The sequence below is a fragment of the Capra hircus genome, chromosome 12, assembly GCF_001704415.2.
Source record: "Capra hircus breed San Clemente chromosome 12, ASM170441v1, whole genome shotgun sequence".
Lineage (NCBI taxonomy): Eukaryota > Metazoa > Chordata > Mammalia > Artiodactyla > Bovidae > Capra > Capra hircus.
In genome coordinates this window covers 62,022,086-62,048,307 of record NC_030819.1, presented here as the reverse complement: position 1 = coordinate 62,048,307, position 26,222 = coordinate 62,022,086, and the positions used below count along the sequence as shown (strand labels likewise).

Sequence of the window (26,222 nt, the reverse complement as noted above, 5' to 3'; positions counted from 1 at the left end):
ATCGCTGGATGGATGGGTAAATTGTGGTATATACATGCAAATAAGATGGAGTATTAACTATAAAAAATAATGAAATACTAATATTTGCTGATATAAGGTGGATGAACCTGGAAATCACCTTTATGTGAAAGCAGACAGCACAAAATGATCATATAAATCCATTTACGTGAAATACTCGGATTAGGTAAACCCTTAGAGTCTGGGCTTCAGTCCACGGAGCCTCAAAGAGTCTGGCACGACTGAGCAACTTCACTTTCTTTCTTTAGAGTCTGAAAGTAGTTGTTCCTGCCAGGAGCGAGAAGAATAGAATGTAATTCTTAATAGGAGTGAAGAAAATGGTTTTCAACTAGACATTGTTAGTGGTTTCACAGCATTGCGATTATACTACATACACCGAATTGTGTATTTAAAGATGTTTCATTTTACGTTTTTTGAGTTTCACTTCAGTAATAATTTTTTAAGTTTATAACCCAACAGCTGAAGTTGTTCGAAAGTGCAGAATTACAACCAGACACTGCAATACGCGCTGATTATTCCGCTTCTGAAGTTTTAGAACTCTTCAGTGCTGTGCTTTGTTTTTTAACATTACATTCTTTGGCACTTGACTGGTACACCATCATAGACTGCAAGGCCGGCACCAGTATAGGCAGCAATGGTGTGGTTCCCTAGGATGGACTGAGCAACAAGGAAAAGTTCGTTACAAGCTTCTTTCACTGTAGTATTTCAACCGGGCTTCCCACCTCACAAATAGTCACAGGCTACATCGCCTTTTACGGACCTGGACGCCGGGTCGGCGAAGACGCCCGTGGACCTAGCCTGGTCACCGGGCTCGAGTCACTACGGGGCTCGCGGGGGCGGACCCAGGCGGGAGCATCCCAGCGTCGGGCCCGCTGGCCTCGGCCCAGCCTTCCCAACCTCCACCACTTCCGCCCGCGGCCGGCCGCCCGCACCGCCCAGCGCGCCAGTCGGAAGTGTGCGCGCCGGAACAGGCGGTCGGCGGGGCTGCCGCGCCGCGCGGGCCAGAACGGGGGCGGGGCGTGCGGGGATAGCGCGCAGCAGCTAGCGTGGGCCGAGGTCGGCGCGTCGCGCTCGGGCCGAGCGGAGGGCGCCGTCGAGAGTCGGCCGCCTGCACAGGTGGGCCGCGGCCGGAGGGCAGGGGCGCGCCCGCGACGGGTTGGGTAGGCGCGCGAGACTAGGGGCGGGGTCAGAGGGGAACGAACGGCTTCCCGAGTGGCTTTTCGCCGCTTCCGGGGCCCGGCGCCCGCGCGAGGTAGACGGTGTTCTTGGAGACGCGGCGGGCCGGGCTGAGCCAGCAGCCCCCTGGGCGGTCGCCTTCTTCTCCTCTCCCGTCTTTTATCTTAGTGTTGACATTTGGTTTGCAGTTACAGGTATTTCCGGAAATTCGCTAGAATTTAGCGTAGCGCTTTTTGTGGGGAGGGTGGCGGGGGCGGGGTTTTTGGTGTCCATATTGAATAAGGCTGTCAGCTGGGCTGTGGAGTTGGGGCGTTTTTCAGGCAAAGTCTAAGTTGTTAACAAAGCTCGAGCAGATGCAGGAGACTAGCGTCCATCAGGGAAGTCAGTGGGATTTATGGCGGTATTTAGAATTGGATTGATCACCGATCCCCGCCGTGGGTCCTGGGAGTTCAGAAATAAACTTGGCGAATGGCCGCCCCTGGAAGCCATCTCCGATAACCGCCACCGGGGAGGGGCCGCGCGTATCGTAAATAGTCTCTGTTAGGACTCGGGGTAGAAAGTGATTAGCGCGGTTTTCCGAGTTAGATTGAGTACAGTGAAAAATGGTTGATAACCATGATGTGGAAATAGATCAAAATTAAGACAGTATTAGTCTGAGCAGAATCAAGTCCTTATTTTAAATGCTTTTAAGAATTCAAAAACGAGTGCTGGGTTGAGTGGTCTGAAGGTTGTTAAGATTTAATAGTAAAAATCTCAGGATTAAAAAGAGAAGTCTGAATTCCGGTCTAGTTGTGTGATCCTGAGAAAATCACTAGTTCTGAGAGCCTTATTCTATAAAATGGCTACGATGATAATTACAGTGGTATTCTCACAGTTCTAGTAGATTCTGTATTACGGTCAGAATGTTTGGATTTGTAAGTGGTTATGGGGTTTTGTGAGTCCCTTGGACTGCAAGGAGATCCAACCAGTCCATTCTGAAGGAGATCAGCCCTGGCATTTCTTTGGAAGAAATGATGCTAAAGCTGAAACTCCAGTACTTTGGCCACCTCATGCGAAGAGTTGATTCATTGGAAAAGACTCTGATGCTGGGAGGGATTGGGGGCAGGAGGAGAAGGGAACGACAAAGGATGAGATGGCTGGATGGTATCACTGACTCGATGGACGTGAGTCTGAGTGAACTCCGGGAGTTGGTGATGGGCAGGGAGTCCTGGCACACTGCGATTCATGGGGTCGCAAAGAGTCGGACACGACTGAGCGATTGCACTGAACTGATGGGGTTTTGTAGTACTTAAATATTTAAAGTCACTAAGCCCACCTTTCCTCCATCCCCCAGTTTAGTGACAAGAGATCTGATTTTAAAGTCATCACATTTTGCCTGTGGCGTATCTTCCTGAGAAGGCGATGGCACCCCACTCCAGTACTCTTGCCTGGAAGATCCCATGGACGGAGGAGCCTGGCAGGCTGCAGTCCACGGGGTCGCTAAGAGTCGGACACGACTGAGGGACTTCACTTTCACTTTTCACTTTCCTGCATTGGAGAAGGAAATGGCAACCCACTCCAGTGTTCTTGCCTGGAGAATCCCAGGGACGGGGGAGCCTGGTGGGCTGCCGTCTGTGGGGTCGCACAGAGTCGGACACGACTGAAGCGACTTAGCAGCAGCAGCAGTGTATCTTCATCTTTAGATTCAGTGGTCAGAAAAATTCCACCTTAAGTTCATGTTAAATCTCGCATGAACTTTTGTAGAATAGGATTAACGTCTTATTCATTTGTGAAATGATATTCCTGGAACCTGTATGGTGCTTGTCATTTTTGGTGGGTTTGTGAATTTTTTCCTGTCTTCTACCTTCTACTTTTTCAAGACTGAACCGACAAAACTTAAGCTTTGGGTTCACTGAAAACAAACCAAAACAATTTTACATGGAAAATACTGTTTTCGGTTGCTTAAAGGTGTGCTCAGTTGTGTATAGACACACCGGGTGATTACAAGGAGTTAAGTAAAGAATTAGATTACACATAAGCTTTATTTAGCGTCACTTTCAGAGCAAACATCTGTGAGAGACATCTCTGTGAGAGGCAGAGAAGATCTAGCAGTAGACTTAAACATTGGCAGCACTTTTGAATTGCTTAGGGAGAGTCAAAAATGCTGACCCCTGGGCCCTAATCCAGACCAATTAATGAGAATTTCTGGAGGAGCATGGGTATCCCACTTGTTAAAAGTTTCCAGGGTTACTCTGTTGTGCAGCCAGGATGAGAGCTTGTGTATTAGAGGAATGAGGTTCTTCTAGAGTGTGTCTTGTTTGCTTGAGGAGGGGACAAGCTGGAAGGACTGGAGCTACATTGGACAGTGTAGCCTGGGGCATTTGGGAGAATGTTAAAGAGGACTTTTATCTGCAGGTGTGATGAAATGTTTTGATTTGTAAAATGAACTGTGCAGTGACGAAGGCTAAAGCGCAGGCTGTTAAAATCCTGAGTAACAGAGCAGTGACTGTGAAGATAGGAGAAATTAAACAAACATTCTCTCCTGGATGTTAAATATTTTTAAGAAATTGAGTAATGATTTTAACTTGCAACCTTTTTTTTGCTCTACCTAGTTAAAACTGTATTTTTCAGAATGAGAGAATAGACTGTCAGTGTGTGAATTTGTGACTGGTTAAAGTGTCTTACAAATATATATACTTTAGTTTTCCTTGTTAATTACTAAGTAATCTCATATATGTTGATTTATGTTAATTTAGGGGTTTTGTCATTTTTGTTTTTCAGTACTCTTAAGATTGATTTCTAAGGATATGGTTTTCATCCAGCTTCATCAACGCACATAAATTTTCTCCTTTTTGGACTCCTGTTTTATATCACAATGGTGAGCTACAAATCAGTATGTTAATATTCTTAGAAAATTCTCTTCCCTCAAAAAAAATCAATATGAAACAAATATTCTTATTAGCTACCCTTGTTACTCTAACTGGGAAATTACTTAGCAATTGCATGCAAAATCTTAAAATATGAAGCTCATCTCTCAATTCAGTATTATAATCATATCCAGGTTGCACAGATAATCTATCTGTCCTTATTTTTGTGAAGTAGTAAAAAAAAAATTTCTTCCATAGCATTTTCCAGGCAAGAATAATGGAGTGGGTAGTCATTCGCTTCTCCAGGGGATCTTACCAACCTACAGATCGAATCCTGGTCTCCTGCATTGCAGGCAGATTCTTTACAATCTGAGCCACCAGGGAAGTCCTCTAGTTACGTTACCATAGTCCAAATCACTGGCAAGAACCTTGGGTACAAGTATAAATAGTTTTGGGGGTACAGGTTTCTCATATTTTGAAGTTCTTGTTAGTACAGATTTTTTAAAAAAATTAAGAAGTATAACCTGCTTACTGCAATTAACATTTAAGCAGCATTAGGATTAGCCTTCTAATGGCACATTTCTGCTTACCACTTACAGTCACTAAACATACGTAGGGCTGGGCATTTAACTTTAAACATTAAAAAATTAAAAACAGAAGAAAAAGATGACTTTCTACTGTTATAAACAGCATTTGACAGAATAAACTTCAGAAAACATGTGTCTTCTTGTGTTGGGATCTTCCCTATGTACTCTTGCCTTTTTAGAGAAAAGTGGAGCTATCACAGTGAGGTTCTTACCTTATATTTTGCTTTGATATTGTCTTAAGTATTTGAATGCAGTAGTGAATAAATGATACTAGCATTTATATATGCAGGTATATCTCACTAGAACCTTTATAGTTTTGATATCAGAAGATTAAATATTTGAGAATAGTGGCTGTTTGAAATGGTCTTGGAATATACATTTGATTGTGTTTTATAATTTTTTGATAAGTTATAAACTTACTCTATAAGGTTTTATGGCCAAAATAAAAGAACCTTGTGTTTTTGTCAAGAGTATATATTGGAAAATAGTTTATGCTCAAGACTTTAATTTTGAGTCCCTGGGAAACAGTTTCACTGAATTCTGCCCATGAAATTTTTTAAATAAATTAAATTTGATATATATAAATTTAACAACCTTTTGAAGTATGACATATTTCAGACTTTCTTTTACCTGCTCCATTTAGATGCTTGATAATGTACAGGTTCTATTGCTCTTCTAAAAGGCTGGCTGTCTTTGTAATATTAATTCTCCATCCTTATAACTAGGATGACAGGGTCACTTCAACCTTCATGATTTCTGAAACCTGGCAATATATATTCTTACTCCTGCCCTCTTGGGATTTTGATGGGTACTAGGAGTTTTTACCGGAGAAGGCAATGGCACCCCACTCCAGTACTCTTGCCTGGAAAATCCCATGGACGGAGGAGCTTGGCAGGCTGCAGTCCATGGGGTCACTAAGAGTCGGACACGACTGAGCGACTTCCCTTTCACTTTTTACTTTTATGCATTGGAGAAGGAAATGGCAACCCACTCCAGTGTTCTTGTCTGGAGAATCCCAGGGACGGGGGAGCCTGGTGGGCTGCCGTCTATGGGGTCGCACAGAGTCGGACACAACTGAAGCCACTTAGCAGCAGCAGCAGCAGGAGTTTTTACTCCATGGAACTTGGTAGATTGAATTGTTGGAGAGTCCAAAATAACGGAAAAATATAGGTTCTTAAAAAATGAAAATTTTCTTTGCCTCTCAGTGAAATTAAAAGTGATTGTCATTGTGAGTGAAAAATGGTATATCTCTGTGTGATACCCAAACCACAAAACTAGAAAGAAATTATTGGTGGTATATTGGCTTAAATTTTTTTAAATCTAGTATTTTTTATTTTTGGATATCATTACAAAAGATACTATACAAATAAAGAAGACAGAGTTTAGCCTTCTTATTAATCTCTCTTGCCCTATAAGACAGGTCTCTAAGAAATCAAAGAAGGATGGGGATTTACTAGTAGATCTCAAACTACATGTAATAATAATACTGTATTTTCATCAGTTCTAAGGTACATCTGCTTTTTGCTTTTACATTTTAATTACTGAATTGATAATGTATCTATGATACAGTCAGTGACATCTTAAACTTATTATTGGCAGCATACTCTTCTTCCCTGAAGTGAAGTGAAGTCGCTCAGTCGTGTCCCACTCTTTGCGACCCCATGGACTGTAGTCCACCACGCTTCTTCGTCCATGGGATTTTCCAGGCAGGAGTACTGGAGTGGGTTGCCATTTCCTTCTCCAGAGGATCTTCCCGACCCAGGGATCAAACCCAGGTCTCCCGCATTGTAAGCAAGACACTTTACCATCTGAGCCACCAGGGAAGTTAATTCAGGCATGTAACTGATGGTATCTTAAATTCATTAGGGCTTTCCTTGTGGCTCAGACAGTAAAAAAAAAAAAAAGCGTCTACCTACAATGTGGGAGACACAGGTTCGATCCCTGGGTTGGGAAGTTCCCCTGGAGAAGGAAATGACAACCCACTCCAGTGTTCTTTTCTGGAAAATCCCATGGATGGAGGAGCCTGGTAGGCTACAGTCCATGGGGTCGCAAACAGTTGGACATTCATTTTAAATTCATTAAAAATTGGTAAGGGTAACCATCATTTATTCTGTTTCTACTAGGCACTGGCCTAGTTTCTGTTCATAATGTTAAGAATGTCTAAGTTGATATTAGGCACCAACATAATAGCCCCCTCAGTTTTTAGGATTCCTAGCAGCTTAAGGGATTTCAGTTTTTGCTTCACTTTAATTGCATACCTGATGGCCAGTATATTTTCCTAAATGATGCTCTTAAAATGCTGAAGTTTATAAAATGGTAATAGTTAGTTACCATATCTAACCTTCAGCCCTATATCAGCTGTACAAGCATGACCAGAGAAAATCATTGTAACATTTCTTAACTAATTTGTGGTCAGAATCAGGTGTCTGAGATGACCATATTTTTTCCTGCATGTCTTGAGCATGCAGTGGGGTGGGTGGAGGAGGGAAAGAAAGGAAAATGTTAGACCTATTTTAAAAAATAAAACACATTTAAACACTTAATTAGAAAATGTTATATGTATATTGTTATTTTTATGTGAAAATAACTAATATAATAAAATACACCATTTACTTTTTACAGCAACAAGCTTTAGAACTAGCTTTGGATCGTGCAGAGGTGAGGCATGACTAAGTTACATATTGAAATAGTGTTGTCTTTAATTGACAAAACTCAGTTTTAAGAGATTTTTGTATGTGACTGTCCAGGGCATACATTAATATTAGGATGAGTATACTGTCTGTAAATATATATATAAGAATACCAGATGATGTTTGAATCATCTGTTACTTGGACTGCTCAGATAGTAATGCTGTGAAGTAAAAACTGAACAGTATTGTGAGTTAAATATTTGAACAAGGACGTAGAGTTTCTGAAACTGTTTTCTGTTTTAACAAATTTTCTGTTTGCTTAATTAAAGGGGAAGTAGCTCAAATATATAGAGTCTTTGTAATTGGGTATGCTATATATATTCTGAACAACTATAAACATTGACTGTGAAATCACAGTGGTGAAATGGTATGATTTTGCTTATAAATGCAAGTAAATATTGAGCTAAATTTTACTGCAGTTTTAATTTCGCTTGTTTATTACGTATATTTAGAAGTTTAGTAGGTTTCCCTAAAAGGTATGATTTAATATGCATGCAAGACTCAAATGACTGAATATTCTTTAGCCTTACACATGATTTAAATATACTTAATGCAGTTGTTCATGCAGTAAGCAAAAGGCCAGCTGTTTTCTTAAACTTTTCTTTTTTAGTATGTCATTGAAAGTGCCCGGCAGAGACCTCCTAAAAGGAAATACCTATCTAGTGGAAGGTATGAATACTTAATTGATGGTATCATAGATATGCTGAAATGTGATGATAGCCTCCATTTAGTTCTTACTAGACACTGAGCTAGGAATGTTGTATCTTGGGTACTTTGCAGATACAGTTGACCCGTAAACAGTGTGGGTTTGAACTGTGCAGGTCCATTTATTTGCAGATGTTTACAGTAAACACTACTGTACTTCATGGTTGAATCTGTGGATGCAGAGGAACCACAGATACAGAGGGCCAGCTATAAGTTACATGAGGATTAACCTCCATGTTGTGCAGGGGTCAACTGTATTAGTAATTTCTAAATTGATGTTAGTTGCCAGGTCCAGCCTCTCTTCACCACCCAGTTTTTGGGAAATTGTGGGGGAAATGACAGGAAAATTCAAAATCTTTATTTTATGAGTATTGTATTCACAGTACTTTGTGTGTTGTCTTTATTTTATTTTAGAAAATCTATATTTCAAAAACTTTATGACTTATATATTGAAGAATGTGAAAAAGAGCCTGAGGTTAAGGTAAGTATAATTTTTTTTATATTATTATGGCTTTTGAAATGAAGTGGAAGAAGGGAAGTTTGAAGGAATTAGATTTGAAGCAGGTAGCGGTTTGTATTTTTGTTAGTGAACAAATATACTACTTTCTAACCAGACTACCTGGTTCTGCAGCTAAACCAGAGCTCTGGCTAATCTGGTACCAGGCAGATAGCCTACTTGGGTGGAGAGGTGAGCAAACTCAACATGTTTACTGAGGAGCAGACTGTCTCATTAGGAAGTTAGAAGAAGCAAAACCACCATGTATATTGTCTTTTGCTTCTTTTTCTTCCTGAGAAGTTATCTGTGGACCAAAGATCAGGAGAAAAGTAACCTATCTCCTCATGGTAATTTGCACTGGAAAGTTAAAACTATTGCAGGACATGTAGGAAATTTAGATAGACGATAATAAAAGGTGAATTTGGTCACAAAAATTAGTTCATGGCCAAGTAAAATTTATTTTTATTGAGCATGAACATATGGGCAGTAGAAATATAATAGAAATTGATTTCTTGATACTTTTTGGACCCTTGGGTTGTAAGGGCCTTAAAGGCTCTAGTGAGCTTCTGTTGTGTGTCTTTAATTTAAAAATAAATACCTCAGGCAAAAAATTAGTGGAATTCTAATAATATCTGTTTTAAAATATTTAGGAAAAACATGATTGTGAAACCGCAAGCTTTATGGCATGTTTTCCATACATTTTATTGGGGAATAATTGACCTACAATAATTTGTGTATGTTTGAAGTATGTAACACATTTTGTAAGTTTTGACATGCATTGTTTTAAAAAAAATTGAGTAAATTTGAAGATTGAATTGGCCTTATTAAAAGACTCATGAATTGAACAGTATCTCATCAGACAGAGATACTCTGAGGAGTTACACAACATGGAAGAGGTATATTGTTAAGGAGGGCAGGACAAGGAAAGAAAGTCATCAGCAAGGAAAACCTGAGTTCACTGGGGGAAAGTAAAACTTGAGGAGATGCTGGCTTTTTGTTGGCTGAGCTACAGGTGTTTTCCATTGGCTGAAGTCCTTTCCCACTCACAGAGCTTGTTGCTGGGCAAGAAGAAAGTCTTCCCCCAGTTGGGGAAGGAAAATAGTTGCATTTCCTGTTGAGGAGTGCAAGGTAATTCTCTTCCTGGTGCGGCAATGGATGATGAGTGGAGGAGCAGGAGAGTTCCCTCTGCAGGCCTTCCCCACTCCAGTTTTAGTTGAGGTTTCCTTTTATTAATTTTCACATTATACCCCCATCAGCTATCACCACAGTCTGTACAGTGAGCATACATAGAACTAACGTAGGAGAGGTACGTGAAAGATTCCAGATTGGTGTTGACAGCCACTGTCTACCAGCTGGATCCGGCTCACGGCATGTTTTTGTAAATGAACTTTTACTGGAATCCAGCAACACCCCTTTTTTTATGTCTTGTCAATGGCTGATTTTGAGATAGTAGCATAGTTGAATAGTTGCAATGCAGACCTTATGGCCCACAGGCTAAAGTGCTATGTGGTCCTTTAAGAATAAAGATATTTTCCAGCTTTCCATCACAGTGGTTAAAAGTTGCTTTGCTTTTTAAATATATATTTATTATTTTCAAAATACAGTTTTTTGTTTCTATGTTGACTATAGATTAAAAAAGAATTCATAATTTTTTGCATATGACTATATATACATGTTGAAAATAAGGTACTCTAAACAGGCTTGTTTTTTGAGGTCGTGAAAAATATTCTATTAACTGATACCTTTCACAAATAAGATTTGATGAAAGAAATTATTATATCCATAAGTGGGTTTCACTTTAAATTGTATGAATTTCTAAAGAATGGATTTTGATGTATATATGTTTCCTGATAGTTTTCTGTTTTTTGGTTTTGTTTTTTTTTTTAGCAAAGTGGTTTCTAGGAAGCTGTTCAATTCAATTTACAGAAAATTACTTAAATCACTTTCATCCTCTTAACCAGTTGGATATCTTTGAATTTAACATTTAAGCTAATTAGAGCAGTTGAGCTTATTTGGATCTAATTTCGGCCATAAAATGTTTAAGAAATGTGCTCTGTAACAGTACAACCAAAGAGAATGCCTCATATTGTTTATGTACATTTAAACTTAATAGAAACTAACTATACATTATAGCCTCTTTAAAAGAAATTTACATTTAATGGTTTTCCTTTCTAAATATTTTTAATATTTGCTACTTGTGTATTCAGGTACATATATTTGTATTTAGGTGGTTTTATTTCATGGATCACTTTTTCTTGGTGATGTTCATTTGCATAAAACAGTAATAGATCAACATTAATTTTATATAGATGTGGAAGAAGCATCAAAGATTAACTAACTCAGGTCTAGTTTCGTTAAGTGATTGCATTATTTGAAATTATGCTGGATTATTTTCACGACCTCTGCCTCTTTCTAAAGCAGAAATTAAGAAGAAATGTGAACTTATTAGAGAAGCTTGTTATGCAAGAGACATTGTCATGTTTAGTGGTCAACCTGTACCCGGGAAATGAGGGATATTCTCTGATGCTCAGGGGAAAAAATGGATCAGGTAAGACCCTCCAGAGGGCAGCAGCCACGAAACTGCGTCTGTTGGGCAGCGTGTGTTGTCTTTTAGAAGGAGCTTCTCATCCTGCTGAATGATCTATCCTTTACATCAGTGATGCCTTGACAACAGAAAACTTTGATTTCAAATTTTCTTCTTTATGATGTTTTGTTACAATATGAGAAGTTAACTCTCCTGTGATTAGCCTTGCTGAATTTGAGAAATATTCTGATTGAGAAAGGTCTTTGAAATTAAACCATAAAAGATGTAATTTTAAAATGTATCAAAATTTACTTCCATTCTGTTGCTGTTAGTGTATTTAAGATAGTGTAAGATGTTTTAATCTGTTTTTCTTCTATGCTTTGAATATATTTTGAGTGTGAAACTTTCAAAGTTAAGCAGACTCACTACTTTTTGAATAGTCTTCAACATCTTATTCTGATTAATGTGAATGTCAGAATAGAATTTTAAAGTATTAACACTCTGAGATTTCATCAAAGAAGCATTTAAATTTTGATTCAGTGATGATAGTATAAGTTCTGTAAGGAACTTATCCAGTTAAAGATTTTTAAGGATTTTTTTTCTTGTATTGGTCGTTAATTGTAAAACGTAACATCAAGAGAAGTTTGGCCTGTCAGTAGTCATTTTTCAGAAGCTATACCAGATTATCAGTCTGACTTCCAGATTAGATTAAGGAATCTGCAAGGAAGTTTTAGTTAACAGTCAGAATTTTATCACACTCTGATTATTGTACTGCTGGCTGGGATTTGTTTTGTGATTGTTGTGCCAGATGTTTCTCCATAGGATGTTAGGTATTTTTCTCTCTTCCAGTCTAAAACTGTTTATATACAGTTTATCAAGATTTTTATGAGGTGATTTATGTTTTAGACTTAAGGACTTCAGGAGAGCTTTTAGTTTTATTCTCTTTATTTTTATGAAAAGTTACTTAAATTATTACCTAAGCTTTTTGGTGAGCCTGATCACTTTCAGAAACTTTTATGTTTTAAAATTAAGATTCTGAGACCATTCGACTGCCTTATGAAGAGGGAGAATTGCTTGAATACTTGGATGCAGAAGAATTACCTCCAATTTTGGTTGATCTCCTAGAAAAATCTCAGGTACAAAATTTTTCTGCATAAAATGTCCTTAGACTTGCCAGATACATGTTGTTTTGTGATAAAGAATGTTTTGTGTTATTCTCATTAGTTCTTGGAAAGGGAAGTGAGACCTAATACATATATGCCTGTATGAAAATTGATATATTGTGGGATATTTATCCTTTAGGCTATATACTGAAATGTATAGATGTAGTTGATTAAGCTTCCAAAACAAAAACAGAAAACAACAACAAAGTTCCCTGCTTAGAGTTCTCCAGTGTCCTCTCACTGTACAAAACCCCTGTCTTTGTATTCACCTCCTGGTTCTCATCCCCACTCACTACTCTCCAGCCATCCATGCCATTTTTCTAGATTAAAACACACCAAGCTTATTCCTGTCTTATTCATCTGCTCTTCTGTCTGGAGTGATCTCTCCCTGGTGTCTGGCCCTTTGCTGTGATTCAAGTCTCAGCTGAAAATTACTCCACAAGAGAGTTCTACCTGAGCACACAGTCTAAGTTAGTCACTCCCTATTTTATTTCCTCTGTAGCATTCACTCTCTCAAGTTATCTCGTTTTTGTTTACATGTTTATTGCCTGTCTTTCCACACTGAGAGCAAGTTATCTCACCACTTTATATGTGAAGCTTCTTGGATATTTGGTTAGTGCATAACAGTTCACATTGTAGTAGCTCAGTAAATATTGGTTAAAAAGCATGAGCAGAAAAATGACTGATAACATGGAAGTCACAGTACTCACTCGAGTTCTGAATGATGAAAGAAACACAAAAGACCATAAGCAACTGTAGCAAGTGATAATTTGCAAGACTTGAGTGATCCAGTTCCTTATCTTTGGACTTAGAACTAGAAAATAATATCATTAGCAGCAGATTACTATTTGAATTAGTGTTAGCTTTCTTCCTCTTATTAGTGAAACCTGTCTCCTGGAAGTTTTAGCAGAGCGATACAGCAGTTGTATCTGTAAGCTGCAATTCTGGCATGGTTTATTAACAAATTGATAGCAGTGACAGTGTTAGCGGAATACAGCAGTGACCCAGTGAGTGTCAAGAACAGCAGTTCCAGTGATCTGTAACATTAACAGTAAATAAATGCCAAATGTCAGTCTGTGACTAGGAAACAGTGTTAGACTGCTTCCTGAGTCACAGTGATGAACATAAAACAGTTCCTTTTCAAAGAGTTTATGTAGTGGTTAATTCACCAAGGAATTTTGAGTATGTGAATAGTCAAACATTGCATGAGAATGCTAAGAACCTGAAACACTTAATATAAACCTACATACTTAGGCTTTTGAAAAAATGGCGTTTACTTAAATATTTTCACTCAAAACAGGTTAATATTTTTCATTGTGGATGCGTCATAGCAGAAATACGTGACTATAGGCAGTCCAGTAACATGAAATCTCCTGGTTACCAAAGTAGGCACATTCTGTTACGTCCAACAATGCAGGTAAGGAATGTTTAATTAAGAAACGTTTCAGATTTCATTTTGAGTTTTACCTATTCGATGTTTTCATGTGTTTGTATGCCTATATATTAATATTTTTCAATTGTTGTTTCTTTTAGACTTTAATCTGTGATGTACATTCAATAACAAGTGATAACCATAAGTGGACCCAGGTTAGTTGTTCTGTTGTTTTTTTAATCCAAAACAGGTAATATATAGGATGAAGCAGTGCTTACTAAGTTAAGCAAAAGATATTGCCTGCTCATAATTTGATTTATGAGTAAAGTATATGGTTCATTATGAGCTCTACAAAGATGTATTAATCCTGCAAGAAACTAAACCAGTTCAGTTCCAGTTGCTCTAGGACATGGTAAACTAGGGTGAGGTTGACCTAATCTACCCAGTGTGAAACTTAGTTTTTTATCCTCTCTCAAGTAGAATCAGAAAAGGCAGTGGCACCCCACTCCAGTACTTTTGCCTGGAAAATCCCATGGATGGAGGAGCCTGATAGGCTGCAGTCCATGGGGTCGCTAAGAGTCGGACATGACTGAGTGACTTCACTTTCACTTTTCACTTTCATGCATTGGAGAAGGAAATGGCAACCCACTCCAGTGTTCTTGCCTGGAGAATCCCAGGGACAGGGAAGCCTGGTCGGCTGCCATCTATGGGATCGCACAGAGTTGGACACGACTGAAGCGACTTAGCAGCAGGAAATAGAATGTTTTGTTTGCTCAGTGGATACAAGTAGATGCTGATACTCTGTCATCTTGGGTTCTAAAGCACACTTAACCTGTCTTTTTGTCATCTGCACTGGGTAGAGCCCTAGGGACCAACCTCTCTTACTCAGAGAATAGCCAGTTAGTCCTCCAGTGCTGATTCAGTGAGGTGCCCATTCACAAGGGTATTCACTTATTTCTCTGTTACTGTAAAGAGAAATAGTTACTAAAGAAAATGTCAGTAGTGAAAATCATTGTAGCTGTGAAATAGGATTATAAAATAAGATTCAGTTCATCAGTAACTGTCAAGCATTGTGTTGTAGTTTGGGCTGTGATCTTTTCATTTATAAGGTTAAAAGCTCTTAAAAGAATATTCAAAAACGAAATCATTGGTCATCTGGAGGTTCCAAGGGTATTGATTTCTAACTCTGGCAATTGGTAAATAAAAGGAGAGGCTCTATCCTTTATTGTACCTTTTCAAGGAAAATTCTTCAGAAAAATATCTTTTTCATTTGAAAATGTCATCAACCTGAAAATATTAATGAATCTAGACAGCTGTATTTCTTAGATGTGAAAAACCTGTAGTCTAAACAAAAACTCCCTGTCATCTAGAACAGTGCCTCACATATTATAGGCGCTTAGTAAATATTTGTTGGGCTAACAGATAGGCATTCTGACAGCTTGACCACTTTGTCCAAATTACTGAAATTCCATTAGTGGTGTCATGCTGTCCAGTTTGTAATGTTTACACACTTAAGTTGGTACTTGAAATACTACATTTTACTCTATTCCTTAGCAGAAATACTCTCAGGAATATTTCTAGATTAAGTGATACGTATGATTTGAAAATCTTAAAGCTAGTATTGATATTTACTCTTACCTATTTCAGGAAGACAAACTTTTGCTTGAGAGCCAATTGATTCTGGCTACAGCGGAGCCACTGTGTCTTGATCCTTCCGTAGCTGTCACCTGCACTGCAAACAGACTGCTCTATAACAGGCAAAAGATGAACACACGCCCAATGAAACGGTAATCACCTTTGTGGAAGGATAAACCAAGAGAGAGCTAGAGAGAGAGCTCTGAATTTTGACATTTATGGTATCTTTTCCCTCTATAGAGTAAAAATGTAAGAATTAGGATTTTTTTTAATACTCTGCTTTATTTTGAAGTGATGCATTCTGTGCATTCTTTTGAAGAACAAACTGCCTATAAATTCAGAGTCTGTTCACCAAAAAGAAATTCTGAGCAGAGATGAGCATGAGAATAAAGAATAATTTAGCCCTTCCTAATACCAGTGTAATTTTTGTTAATGTTACCTTTAAAAAAATCAATTTATAATTTCTTTTACAGATCTGGGGAAAAGTGATAATAGTTTCAGAAGTCAATTTATAACTAAATGCCTTTTTATAACATGGTAACTTGTCTTTGAATATTTTAGCCATCTCAATAAAGTAAAAGAATGCATATTAATTTAGATTGCAATTATAATTGGCTCATCATTAAGTTCTCTTTGAGTAATTGTTTCAGTTGTCCACTTTGGATCTTCTTCAAGTTTCAAGGGGCTGAAAAAACCTACCCATTTTCTAAATTCTGTTTTACTGTTGAAGTAATATATGCTGAGGAAAAGGTACAGCTTTGGAAACAGTGAACTAAGTACATAGAGAATCTGTCAGCAGTCCCATAAGTGTCCTAGAACCTCTTTCCACATCTCTCCACACCCACTGCCAGTACCTTAAACCAAGCCACTGTCATCTTCATCTTGACTTCTGTGATAAATACCTTCCTACCTGGTCTGACTGCTTCACCTTTGCTCCCTTTTGGTCTGTTTGCCATGCAGACAAACCAAAGTAATGTTTTAAAAACCTCAAAGCAGATCATGCCACCACTTGCTTAAATTCCTCTAAAACCATCCCATTGTACTTTATGTTATCATTCATCTACAAGGCCCTTGCCTTGCTCTTTGACCTCATTTCCTGCTGGTGCTGTAGTCCCACCTGTATTTTTCATTTTTGAAAACAAGCCAGCTTTGTTCCTGCCTCAGAAACTTTTAAAATTCTCTGCTTCAAATATTTAAAATTCTCTGCTTCATTCCCTGATCTCTCCACAGTTTGTTTCTTCTTGTCATGTCTTGGCTCACACGTTTTCCTCAGAGTCCTTCCTGCCCTCCCCTAGTGTTGCCCTCCGTATCACTTATTCCTCCCAGGACCCTGGTCTTCACTCGTGCTCTACTGTTGTTATCTGGAGTGATCTCACCTGTTCCTTTGTGAATGTATATGTGTCTTCCCTTCTTGACTGTCAGCTCCATGGGAGCAGGAATTGTGTTCGTCGTGTTCATTTTTATTTCACCAGTGCCTGGAACATTGCTTGGCAAGTGACAGTGTTCTATAAATATTTTTGATTTAATTACACATTTTTAAAACCGTACTTATTCCGAGTTTCTTTTATTAGTTTGGTGTATCAATACTTCTAATCTCTGAATGTTCCAGATGTTTCAAGAGATATTCCAGGTCCTCTCTGAATCGGCAACAGGATATGTCTCATGGTCCACCTCCTCCTCAGCTAAAATTACTTGATTTCTTACAAAAAAGAAAGGAAAGAAAAGCAGGTCAGCATTATGACCTCAAAATTTCTAAAGCAGGAAATGTAAGTATATGTTTTTAAATGAAGCTCATTATACCAAATGCCTTATTTTGCATTTTAAGTATACTTATTTATACTGCTTTTAATTTTTTTTAGTGTGTAGATATGTGGAAACGGAGTCCCTGTAATTTGGCTGTACCTTCTGAGGTGGATGTAAGTCAGTTCATAAATTGCACTTATTTTCATATATAAGATTCCTAAATCTCACTCTTATACTTAGGGAAAATGAAGATTCTTATTACTGCTACTTTTCTCTTTTAATTTTATTGAATGAAAGATTCTTTAAATTATATAGTGCTTTATAAGTTTTCAACATTTTCACACACATGATTTTATATAATCCCGTAATAACTCCCCCCTTTTCCCTAGTTTTAACCACTAGTTCATTCTCCATGTTTATGCAAAAACACTTCTTAAGTCAACTGCTCATCTTCAGAAGCTGTTCTTTCATATTACTTGTCTAAGTATGTAACTTCTTAATATAGATTTGTATTTAGAGCAGGAAAAATAAGCAAGGTATTTCCAAATGTGTAAGAAAATGGTACATATTACATAATATGCATAAAATGCCTCTGATTTTTTTTTTCATAATATTTCATCATAATTTCCTGGTAATACTTCTCATTGGTTAAATTTAAAAATTAACAATATTGGAGCAGTGGCCAAGGTTCTCATCCTTGAGTAGTAGTCTTTGCTGGTCCGTAATGTACATGAACTATAAATGAGCAAAGATAGGAAAGAGATCTTTTGATAGGAGGGCCCATATTTCTTTTATTTTCCTATTTCTCCTGTTTTTATTATTCATTAAACTCTAGAAGTGGTTGGTTATTTTAACAGATGTTTGTTCTGTGCATACTTTCCAGGCTAGCACATGTGTAAATCTTACTATCTGTGATTTAAAAAAAAGTTTCAAAAGCACAAAGCCAAAAGCATTAGAAGTAGACTGTATATACAACTCAAGATACTAAGCCACATTATCTTTCAGTGTGTATCTGTCTATTCACCCCTCAAGAAACATGGCCTGAGAAGAGATTTTTGGTGCGAATACCAAAGGGAGGAATTGACTTCAGAGGGCAATCTGGGTATATAAAGCAGCGCTTCCCAAACTTTTATGTACGTAAGAATCACATGGGCTGCTTATTAAAATGCAGATTCCAATTCAGCAAGTCTGGACTAAGCGCCTGATCTCCTGTATTACTTGACAAGCTTTTAGGTTGCATGGTACTAGGTTCCACAGACATTGCTTTGAGTTGAAAAGCCCTAATACAAAGTTTCTCAGTCTGACTGATCAGTTGAAACACCTAGGATACCAGTTAAAGCCCCGCTTCAGTCCAGCTTACTGAGTCAGGTCTCCAGGGGAGGGACATGGGAATCTGAATTTTTACCAGATGCCCAAGTGAGTCTATTATTCTTAAAAATCGTAGGTTACCAGAAAGATGAGAACTTTCAGTTCACGGAGTCTGGTAGAAAATACATGGAAAATATGGTTTGAGTTTGACGAGAAAATGGAGATTTACAAAAATTTTACCAATTTTAATATAACTTCCCTATTCTCTTTCTGGTTTTGTCCACACTGTTACATGACAATTCCAGTAAAGACCCAGCCAAAAGAAAAGATCCTGGTCCTAATCACCTCTGACATCCCAGTTTTCCTAAAAGACAAATAGGATACCTAATTACAGAGTAAAAGGAAGAGGCATTTGTGTTCATTACATTTGTTTAACGGCAAAAGAGATCCTAATTTTGTTTTATTGTAAAACTAGTTGGTCTAATTGAATCTATATCAGGAGAATTTTAAACGACTTAAGCATAAATAGTTGGTGTTATTAGTGATTCAAGAATTCTTGTGCTAAAAAGCGTATTGTATTAAGTTACTTAGGTTTTTGTCTGTGGTCATAATACTGGTTTCATTATATCTGATGTCTCTTGGTTTGGTTGCTTAGGTGGAAAAATATGCCAAAGTAGAAAAATCTATCAAGTCTGATGACTCACAACCAACAGTCTGGCCAGCCCATGTAAGTAACCACTGCAGGCTCCATTTCTTTTGATGCCGTTTCTAATCTGGGATCTGAATTTTTTAAACGTAAAGTACAATAGCCTTTACTTTGGGATCTCCTTCTGTTTTTAAAGAATGGCAGGTGGATTTTTAGCCACTGAGCCACCAGGGAGGCCCTCTTAGACAGTTTTACATAGGTCTACAGACTGTGTGTCTTAATTGCTAGATATAAGTTAGTGTGTCATTTTTTCCTGGTTTTTGTTAATTCTGATTATGTATTTTCGGAAGAGAATATTTATTTGGGATGCTTTTTTTCAGGATGTAAAAGATGATTATATATTTGAATGTGAAGCTGGTAATCAGTATCAGAAAACAAAGCTGACCATTTTGCAGTCACTTGGTGATCCACTTTACTATGGTAAAATCCAGCCATGTAAAGAAGATGAGGAGAGTGACAGTCCGATGTCACCGTCCCAGTGAGTTCTGTTAAATACATGTATTTGACCAAATAAACCATCAAGAGTTTATTCAGTGACTACAGACGAGCTTTTGATGAATAAAAGTTTTCCTTTTTTGTTAGTTAACTTCAGTCAGATTTGGCAGCAGACCTCAGTAAACTTAAATTGTAGTTACCATATTGTCCCAAGAGTTCTTTAAAATAGTAATTTATTTTTTAAAAACTATGCTTAATTATTTTTATATTTGCTATAAAATCTATGCCTGTGCTGTTCTTTTGGTATATTTATATGCTGCCACTTATGACTTTGGGGGACTTCCCTGGTAACTCAGACAGTAAAGAACCCACCTGCAATGCAGGAGACCTGGGTTCAACCCGAGTAGGGAAGATTCCCTGGAGAAGGGAATAGCAACCCATGCCAGTTTTCCTGCCTAGAGAATTCCATGGACAGAGGAGCCTGGGGGGCTACAGTGCATGGGGTTGCAAAGAGACACGATGGAGTGACTAACACTTTCACTTTCACTTATAACTTTAACCTTTGTGAGCATAAAGTGCTTCTGGCAATAAATCGTTTAAGTGGGAAGCAAGGTTACTGTAACTGTTCACAATGCTTGATATTCTAGCATTGCCTGTAAGGACACAGACTCAGTGCTTCATGTAGTTACTGGCTCTAGAAATATATTTACATGGGACTTCCCTGCAGTCCAGTGGATAGGACTACACGCTACCACTGCAGGGTCAGAGATTTGATCCCTGGTGATGGAACCTGGATCCTGCATGCTGTGCGGTGTGGCCAAAAACAATAGAAAGCAATAAGTATAAAGTTGTTCCTCATTATCTGCAGGGCACTGGTCCCTTGACCCCTTGGGTACCAAAATCTGCAGATGGTCATGTCTCTTACATCGAAATAGTACATATTTGCAACTTATGCACATCCTCCCATATACTCTAGGTTACAGTACCTAATACATTGTAAATGCCATGTAAATAAGTAGTAAATACAACTTAAATGTTGTATAAATAGTTGCCAGCCCATAGCAACTTCAGGTTTTTCTTTTCAGAACTTTCTGGAATATTTCCCTCCTACCCCCACCCCCCCCAAATATTTTCACTCCATGGTGATTGAATCTGAGAATACAGAATCCGCAGATATAAAGGGCCAGCTGTAGTTGAACTTCCTAAACTTATGGGTCACATATGTTTACTACAAGGTACCCAGTATTTAGTTTTGTTTTAATGTTTTATTATTAGTTCTCTTCTTTTAGTCAAGTTGATGCTGTTTAGAAAAGAAGGAAAAAGAGAACCTGAGCAGAAAAAAAAGCAAGAGCCAGCTCTATGTTAAATCATAACAAAATACGAGTTGAAATTATAGCAGAAAGATGGATTTTAAAGAATAACTTCACCAATACCTAAGTAAAAGTCACTAGGAGAAAACAGTAGCAGTCAGGGGATCCTCAGCTACTATTTTACTTATACTTAGTAGAAAGACCAGATATTTTGATTAGCCATATTTTTTTAGTCTTCCCTTTAGAAACACATGCTGGTCATTTTAATTAGTTACTAAATTTTCTGAAACAGTGGAATGACATATGATTTCTCATTTAAAAAAAATTGGTTCAGAAAGCCAACTGATTATATTTGTTTGACAATTAGAGAATTGAATTTTTTGCCTTTTACTTCAGGACATTGCTGCAGAAATGCTCCATGGCTTATTACCTTCCAGTCATTCTCCCATATTCATAAATTACTTGATTTAATAGCTATGAAGTTAAAGTTTGAGCTGCATTAACAAGTTTTTTCTTTTTTTTTTTTTTACATTTTATATTTCAGCTTCTCCACAGATGATCATTCAAATTGGTAATTAAAAAATAAACAAACTCACTATTTTAATCTGTTAAGAAATCATATAAATGTCAAATCCTTTTAAAAGAGTTGGTAAAGACTTTATTTGAATTGGTGATAAACGCTTCTTTGTCAAAATGTACTCTAAGGTCCTGCTATGTAAACATTAATAATGACTTCCAAAATCAAAAGTTTAAAGCAAGAGGAAGGCCACAGGCCTTGCACAGGGTAGTTCAGTGAATTTTGCTATAGGACAGACGCTTGTAAGGGTGTGTAGCACTTGGCAACTTTCAGCCCCAAATAAATCTCCCTTAAATTAAATCAGCCAATTTATTCACAGAATTATTTTGTAATGCATGCAAGACTTGGTCATCATTTAATATTTTTTAATGTGTTTTCAGTATTTTTTTTCATATCTTGATAGATTTTAATTCTATATTTAAAATTACTAAAAGACTTCAAAAGTAATCGCGGGGCTCCTTAAAACAAGTCTATTTAATACTTTTCTCTTTTCTTAAAAAAAATTTAGGTTCATTATTGGATCAAAGACTGATGCTGAGAGGTAAAAATATTTGCATCTTTATTTTTGATTGGATGGGTATGATAAACTTTACTCTTGTAGGATAGAGAATACTCTGTTAGGAGTCAAAGCTTTGATTTTAATTATATCTTAGGTACTCCTAGGATTTTTAAATAGAATTAAGAAAGTAACAAAAGGTTAATGTTTAAAATACAGCTTTATTTTAAATAAAACTTAGATGTATCTATAGTAGTTAAGGAAAATGAGTTTTCGATAGTGCTTTAATCAGAATATAAGTCAGAGTCAGTGTAATTCTTTTGGCTGCTTATTGGTGGATTTTATTTTAGAAACCTGTAATTTTATTTTAGAGACAAGATACTGAAAGGATCTTTAAATCGTTAATTAGCAAAATGTTTTCAGCTTTAGCTTGTTACTGAAAATATTAAAAGACTGTGCTTTTATCAAAGATAAATTGTCTAAATTTTCATTTTTGTGGTATTTTTCATAGAACTTTTTTCATTAAGTTATTCATTTCCTATGTAATAAATTTATGTTTAAAATAGAGTTAGCTAATCATTACTTGTTTTCCCGCTAATATTTCAGAGTAGTCAATCAGTACCAGGAATTGGTCCAGAATGAAGCCAAATGTCCAGTGAAGATGTCACATAGCTCCAGTGGCTCAGCCAGCTTGAGTCAGCTTTCTCCAGGGAAAGAAACAGAAGTGTGTTTGGTTAACTTTTTTGTGCTATTACTTTTTCCTGCCTGATTGTTCTCAAGGATCTGAGAAATATTAAGGACTAGTTTTTGAGGGATTGTTGCCATCTAGTCGCTAAGTCATGTCTATCTACAACCCACCCCATGGACTGCAACACACCAGGCTTCCCTGTCCTTTACCATCTCCTGGAATGTGTTCAAACTCATGTCCATAGTTTTGTATTTACTTTTAACTTTAATGTTCTTTTCATTATTTAACTTTATATAATGGAAATTTTCAAACATACACAGAGGTATAAAACAAAAAGTGTAATGAACATCTATGTATACTGACCACCTGCATGTATGTATATGTCTTAACAGCTGTAGAAGTATGTGCTTCCTCTACAGCTATCATTTTTCTGGGGAAGATTTAAGGGTGAAGCTTTGCTCTCATCTTACTCTGCTCTTCTCCTTCAAACTCTTTCTTTACCTTTTTACTCGGAAATAGTTCTCCCTTTGTGAAGTTGCAGTCTTTTGAAACATGTAATACCTAATCTTTTTAAACTCTGTTTTCATCCAGAAGTTACAGTGTTGTGAATTTGTGAATTTCTGATTTGACTTCATTTTATTGAGTATGCTTAATATCATTGTCTCTCAGCAGCCTGAGACCGTGTCAGTTCAGTCTTCAGTACTGGGGAAGGGAGTGAAACATCGACCTCCACCCATCAAACTTCCCTCAACCTCAGGAAATAGTTCCTCAGGTATTGCATTCCTTAATTTTCTGTAATCTAGAGTAAGAAACAGATGATCATAATCCATTTAATCATATTTTGATTTGCTCAGAATTTTTAATTGTAAATCTAAGAAATAGCAGAATTCATCAAATCTGAAATTGTAAACCTAGCAAATAACGTCTATATTTTTTTCCCTAGGTAACTATTTTACACCACAACAGGCCAGCAGCTTTCTTAAATCTCCAACTCCTCCTCCTGCTTCTAAGCCACCAAGTCTTTCTCGGAAGTCATCCGTGGATCTTAATCAAGTTAGCATGCTTTCTCCAGCTGCGCTGTCACCTGCCAGTTCATCACAGAGTAAGTTGTAACTTAAAAATTCTTCATAAGCTTTTGCATTAGTGTTTCTTAAGATAGTTCTTCCAGTGAAATAGTGAAATCTGAATGTACCGTCTACCCAAAATGTACAAGTTTTAAGAAGCTTCAGGCAGATCTCTTGTTGGCTGTATGTATTATGTGTTTATTGTAATTGTATTTGTTTTTCTGTATTTATGTATGCAGCTTGTGTATACCTTTCTTATAGATTTGCAACCTACACATCTCCTGAAAAAAATAATCTGATAGCTAAATGTAGCAGTAAGATTCCAAATTATTTTTTATACCAGTGTACCTTAGGACATTTTACATTTTATGTAAACTATGCAGCTGATATGGAAAAAAAATGTCATGTGAGTTGTTGCTGCAGTCCTACCTTTGTAAATGTAAGAAGTAAACTGAAAGGTAGTTTTTTAATAATACCCGTACACTCTCCTTAATTGCTGTCAGTTACGAAAATGTGGGATGATCATAAAGCATTCTGAAGATAATGTAATTTTTACTACTGAATACTTTTTTTTAAACATCAAGAATAATTGCTCAAGAATTTAGGCATTAGTTTGAATTTCTTCAAATTAACAAATATCTGAGATATTTAGGTACCAACTTGCAAATAAAAAAAGCATTCCAGTTTTTTAGATTTTTTTAATAAATGACTAATGTGCTGAAAGTTTTAGTACACTGCACAGTGACAGGGTGGTCTTTGCATTAGATGTAAACATCTTCATCTTGATAGCTCAAAAGGTGTAATTTTTCTGCCTTCTTGTTTTGCACAAAGAAAAAATTTATAAATTTCCTGAAAGTCTTATTCACACTTCTTATGTTGTGGGTATTGATTATTATGTTAATCTACTGCACACAGTTGTTACTTTAAGTAAGGGTTGAGTGACAGCTTCTGGACATTCACATTTCTTTCCTTTCTTTCTGCAGGACATGAAAGCTAAAAAAGAAAACACCTCAAGAGCTTTTGGTTTTATTTTTCTGGTTTTTGTTTTTTTATTTTTTGTTTTTTTTTTTAAAGTTGATAAACTGTGCATACTTCATTCACAACAGATTTTCTATACATTCTACATTTAAACCGAAGTACACAGTTACTGTTAAAGATGCAGTATTATCTATCAAATACTTGCTTTATTACTGTGTTTTGTAAAATTTGTCTGTCAGGGTAAACTTGCTGTGTTAGGAATTAAATATGTATATTTAGGTGCCAAATACGATGGTTAACTGTATGTAATTTATTAAATATGTTCAGAGTTTTATCTCAGACTGTTAACAGAAAATAAGCAATATTTCTAAGTGATGTCCTAAATTAGTGAAATCGTAAATAACAAAAATTAATTTGAATTCCTTTTAAAGTTTTTAGGCCAAAGATAGCATGGTAGGAAACTAACTTTTAAATGGGTTTCGTGATAGAATACAAATGTATATTTTTACTGTTACTGTAATAGCATCTCTGATGGCATTTGTAGGTGATATACTGCATCCTTAATTGTAATTGAGTGTAGCAACACTCATGTATCATGTGTAGAAATTAACACTTGCAGTTAACTGCTTTAAAAAAAAAAAACTGGAACAGACTGTCAGTGCTAAATAAGATTCCATTAACCTTATTTGAAAAAGGACTGGCCATTTATAACAAACTAGCAATTTTTATTTTTCTCAATGAGCAGGATCTGGAACTCCTAAGCCATCTACTCCTACACCAACCCCTTCATCGACCCCACACCCTCCTGATGCTCAGAGCTCAACTCCTATTACCCCTTCAGCTACCCCTACTCCCCAAGATTCAGGCTTCACCCCTCAGCCCACTTTGTTAACTCAGTTTGCTCAGCAGCAAAAGTCTCTGAGCCAGGCAATGCCTGTAACGACCATTCCTCTTTCCACCATGGTAACATCTATAACTACAGGAACCACAGCCACCCAGGTCATGGCAAACTCTGCTGGACTTAACTTCATCAATGTAGTGGGCTCTGTTTGGTAAGTTTGCATCAAAGCCCTGATTTTTTTTTTTTTTAAGATAATCTCAATCTAAAATTATTTGTGAAATTAAAAACATTGTATATTGTTGAAACTGAAAAAAAAATGGTTTCTGCGTGACTAGAATTTATCTCAGCAAGTATGTTTGAATTTCAGATAGTAATACATCTATTATAGGCACTAAGGTGGTACTACTTACTGATTTCACATTGACAGCAGCTTAGATTTTTCCTGTTTATCCTTTGTTACCATCTTTTAATCCATTGATGAGTTCGTTACTCTACCAGATTATATTTTAAGCCTTGGTAGATACATAGTACTTAATTTTTGCCAACCTCCCTGTTGATATTTAAGACAGAAATATCTGTGTTTGTGAAGCAGTTTGTTTTTTAATCCAAGGATTTATGTAGCTGATTTTTCTTTTACAGCACTAGCCTGCCTAATGCTTTGTCTTATTCTCCTGCAGTGGAGCTCAAGCTTTGATGAGTGGTTCAAACCCTATGCTGGGCTGTAACACTGGTGCCATAACTCCTGCAGGAATAAACCTGAGTGGCCTTCTACCCTCAGGGGGTCTGCTACCAAATGCATTGCCGGGTGCAATGCAGACAGCCTCTCAAGCAGGTCAGAATATTGGAAATAATAATCTCTAACAA

General features: G+C 37.1%; 1 protein-coding gene across 13 annotated transcripts in view; it reads left to right on the top strand.

Annotated features, from left to right (window-relative positions):
* SUPT20H (SPT20 homolog, SAGA complex component) overlaps window positions 1,008-26,222 on the top strand; it is a 36,027-nt gene continuing 10,812 nt past the window's right edge. For 2 of the 13 annotated variants that reach the window (XM_018056675.1, XM_018056673.1), the window contains exons 1-21: window positions 1,008-1,134; window positions 3,955-4,051; window positions 7,250-7,285; window positions 7,928-7,986; window positions 8,437-8,503; window positions 10,940-11,066; window positions 12,075-12,178; window positions 13,506-13,622; window positions 13,739-13,792; window positions 15,225-15,364; window positions 16,822-16,978; window positions 17,072-17,128; window positions 18,919-18,990; window positions 19,290-19,447; window positions 21,259-21,285; window positions 21,800-21,832; window positions 22,394-22,511; window positions 23,145-23,247; window positions 23,419-23,577; window positions 25,500-25,569; window positions 26,036-26,190. In XM_018056675.1, coding sequence (XP_017912164.1) covers window positions 4,049-4,051; window positions 7,250-7,285; window positions 7,928-7,986; window positions 8,437-8,503; window positions 10,940-11,066; window positions 12,075-12,178; window positions 13,506-13,622; window positions 13,739-13,792; window positions 15,225-15,364; window positions 16,822-16,978; window positions 17,072-17,128; window positions 18,919-18,990; window positions 19,290-19,447; window positions 21,259-21,285; window positions 21,800-21,832; window positions 22,394-22,511; window positions 23,145-23,247; window positions 23,419-23,577; window positions 25,500-25,569; window positions 26,036-26,190 — 1,816 coding nt within the window. In that variant the 5' untranslated portion in view covers window positions 1,008-1,134; window positions 3,955-4,048. Of the gene's footprint in view, window positions 1,135-1,236; window positions 1,389-3,954; window positions 4,052-7,249; window positions 7,286-7,927; window positions 7,987-8,436; window positions 8,504-10,936; window positions 11,067-12,074; window positions 12,179-13,505; window positions 13,623-13,738; window positions 13,793-15,224; window positions 15,365-16,821; window positions 16,979-17,071; window positions 17,129-18,918; window positions 18,991-19,289; window positions 19,448-21,258; window positions 21,286-21,799; window positions 21,833-22,393; window positions 22,512-23,144; window positions 23,248-23,418; window positions 23,578-25,262; window positions 25,570-26,035; window positions 26,191-26,222 lie in introns of those variants that run through there. The other 11 variants (XM_018056674.1, XM_018056671.1, XM_018056669.1 and 8 more) reach the window with 9 other exon arrangements.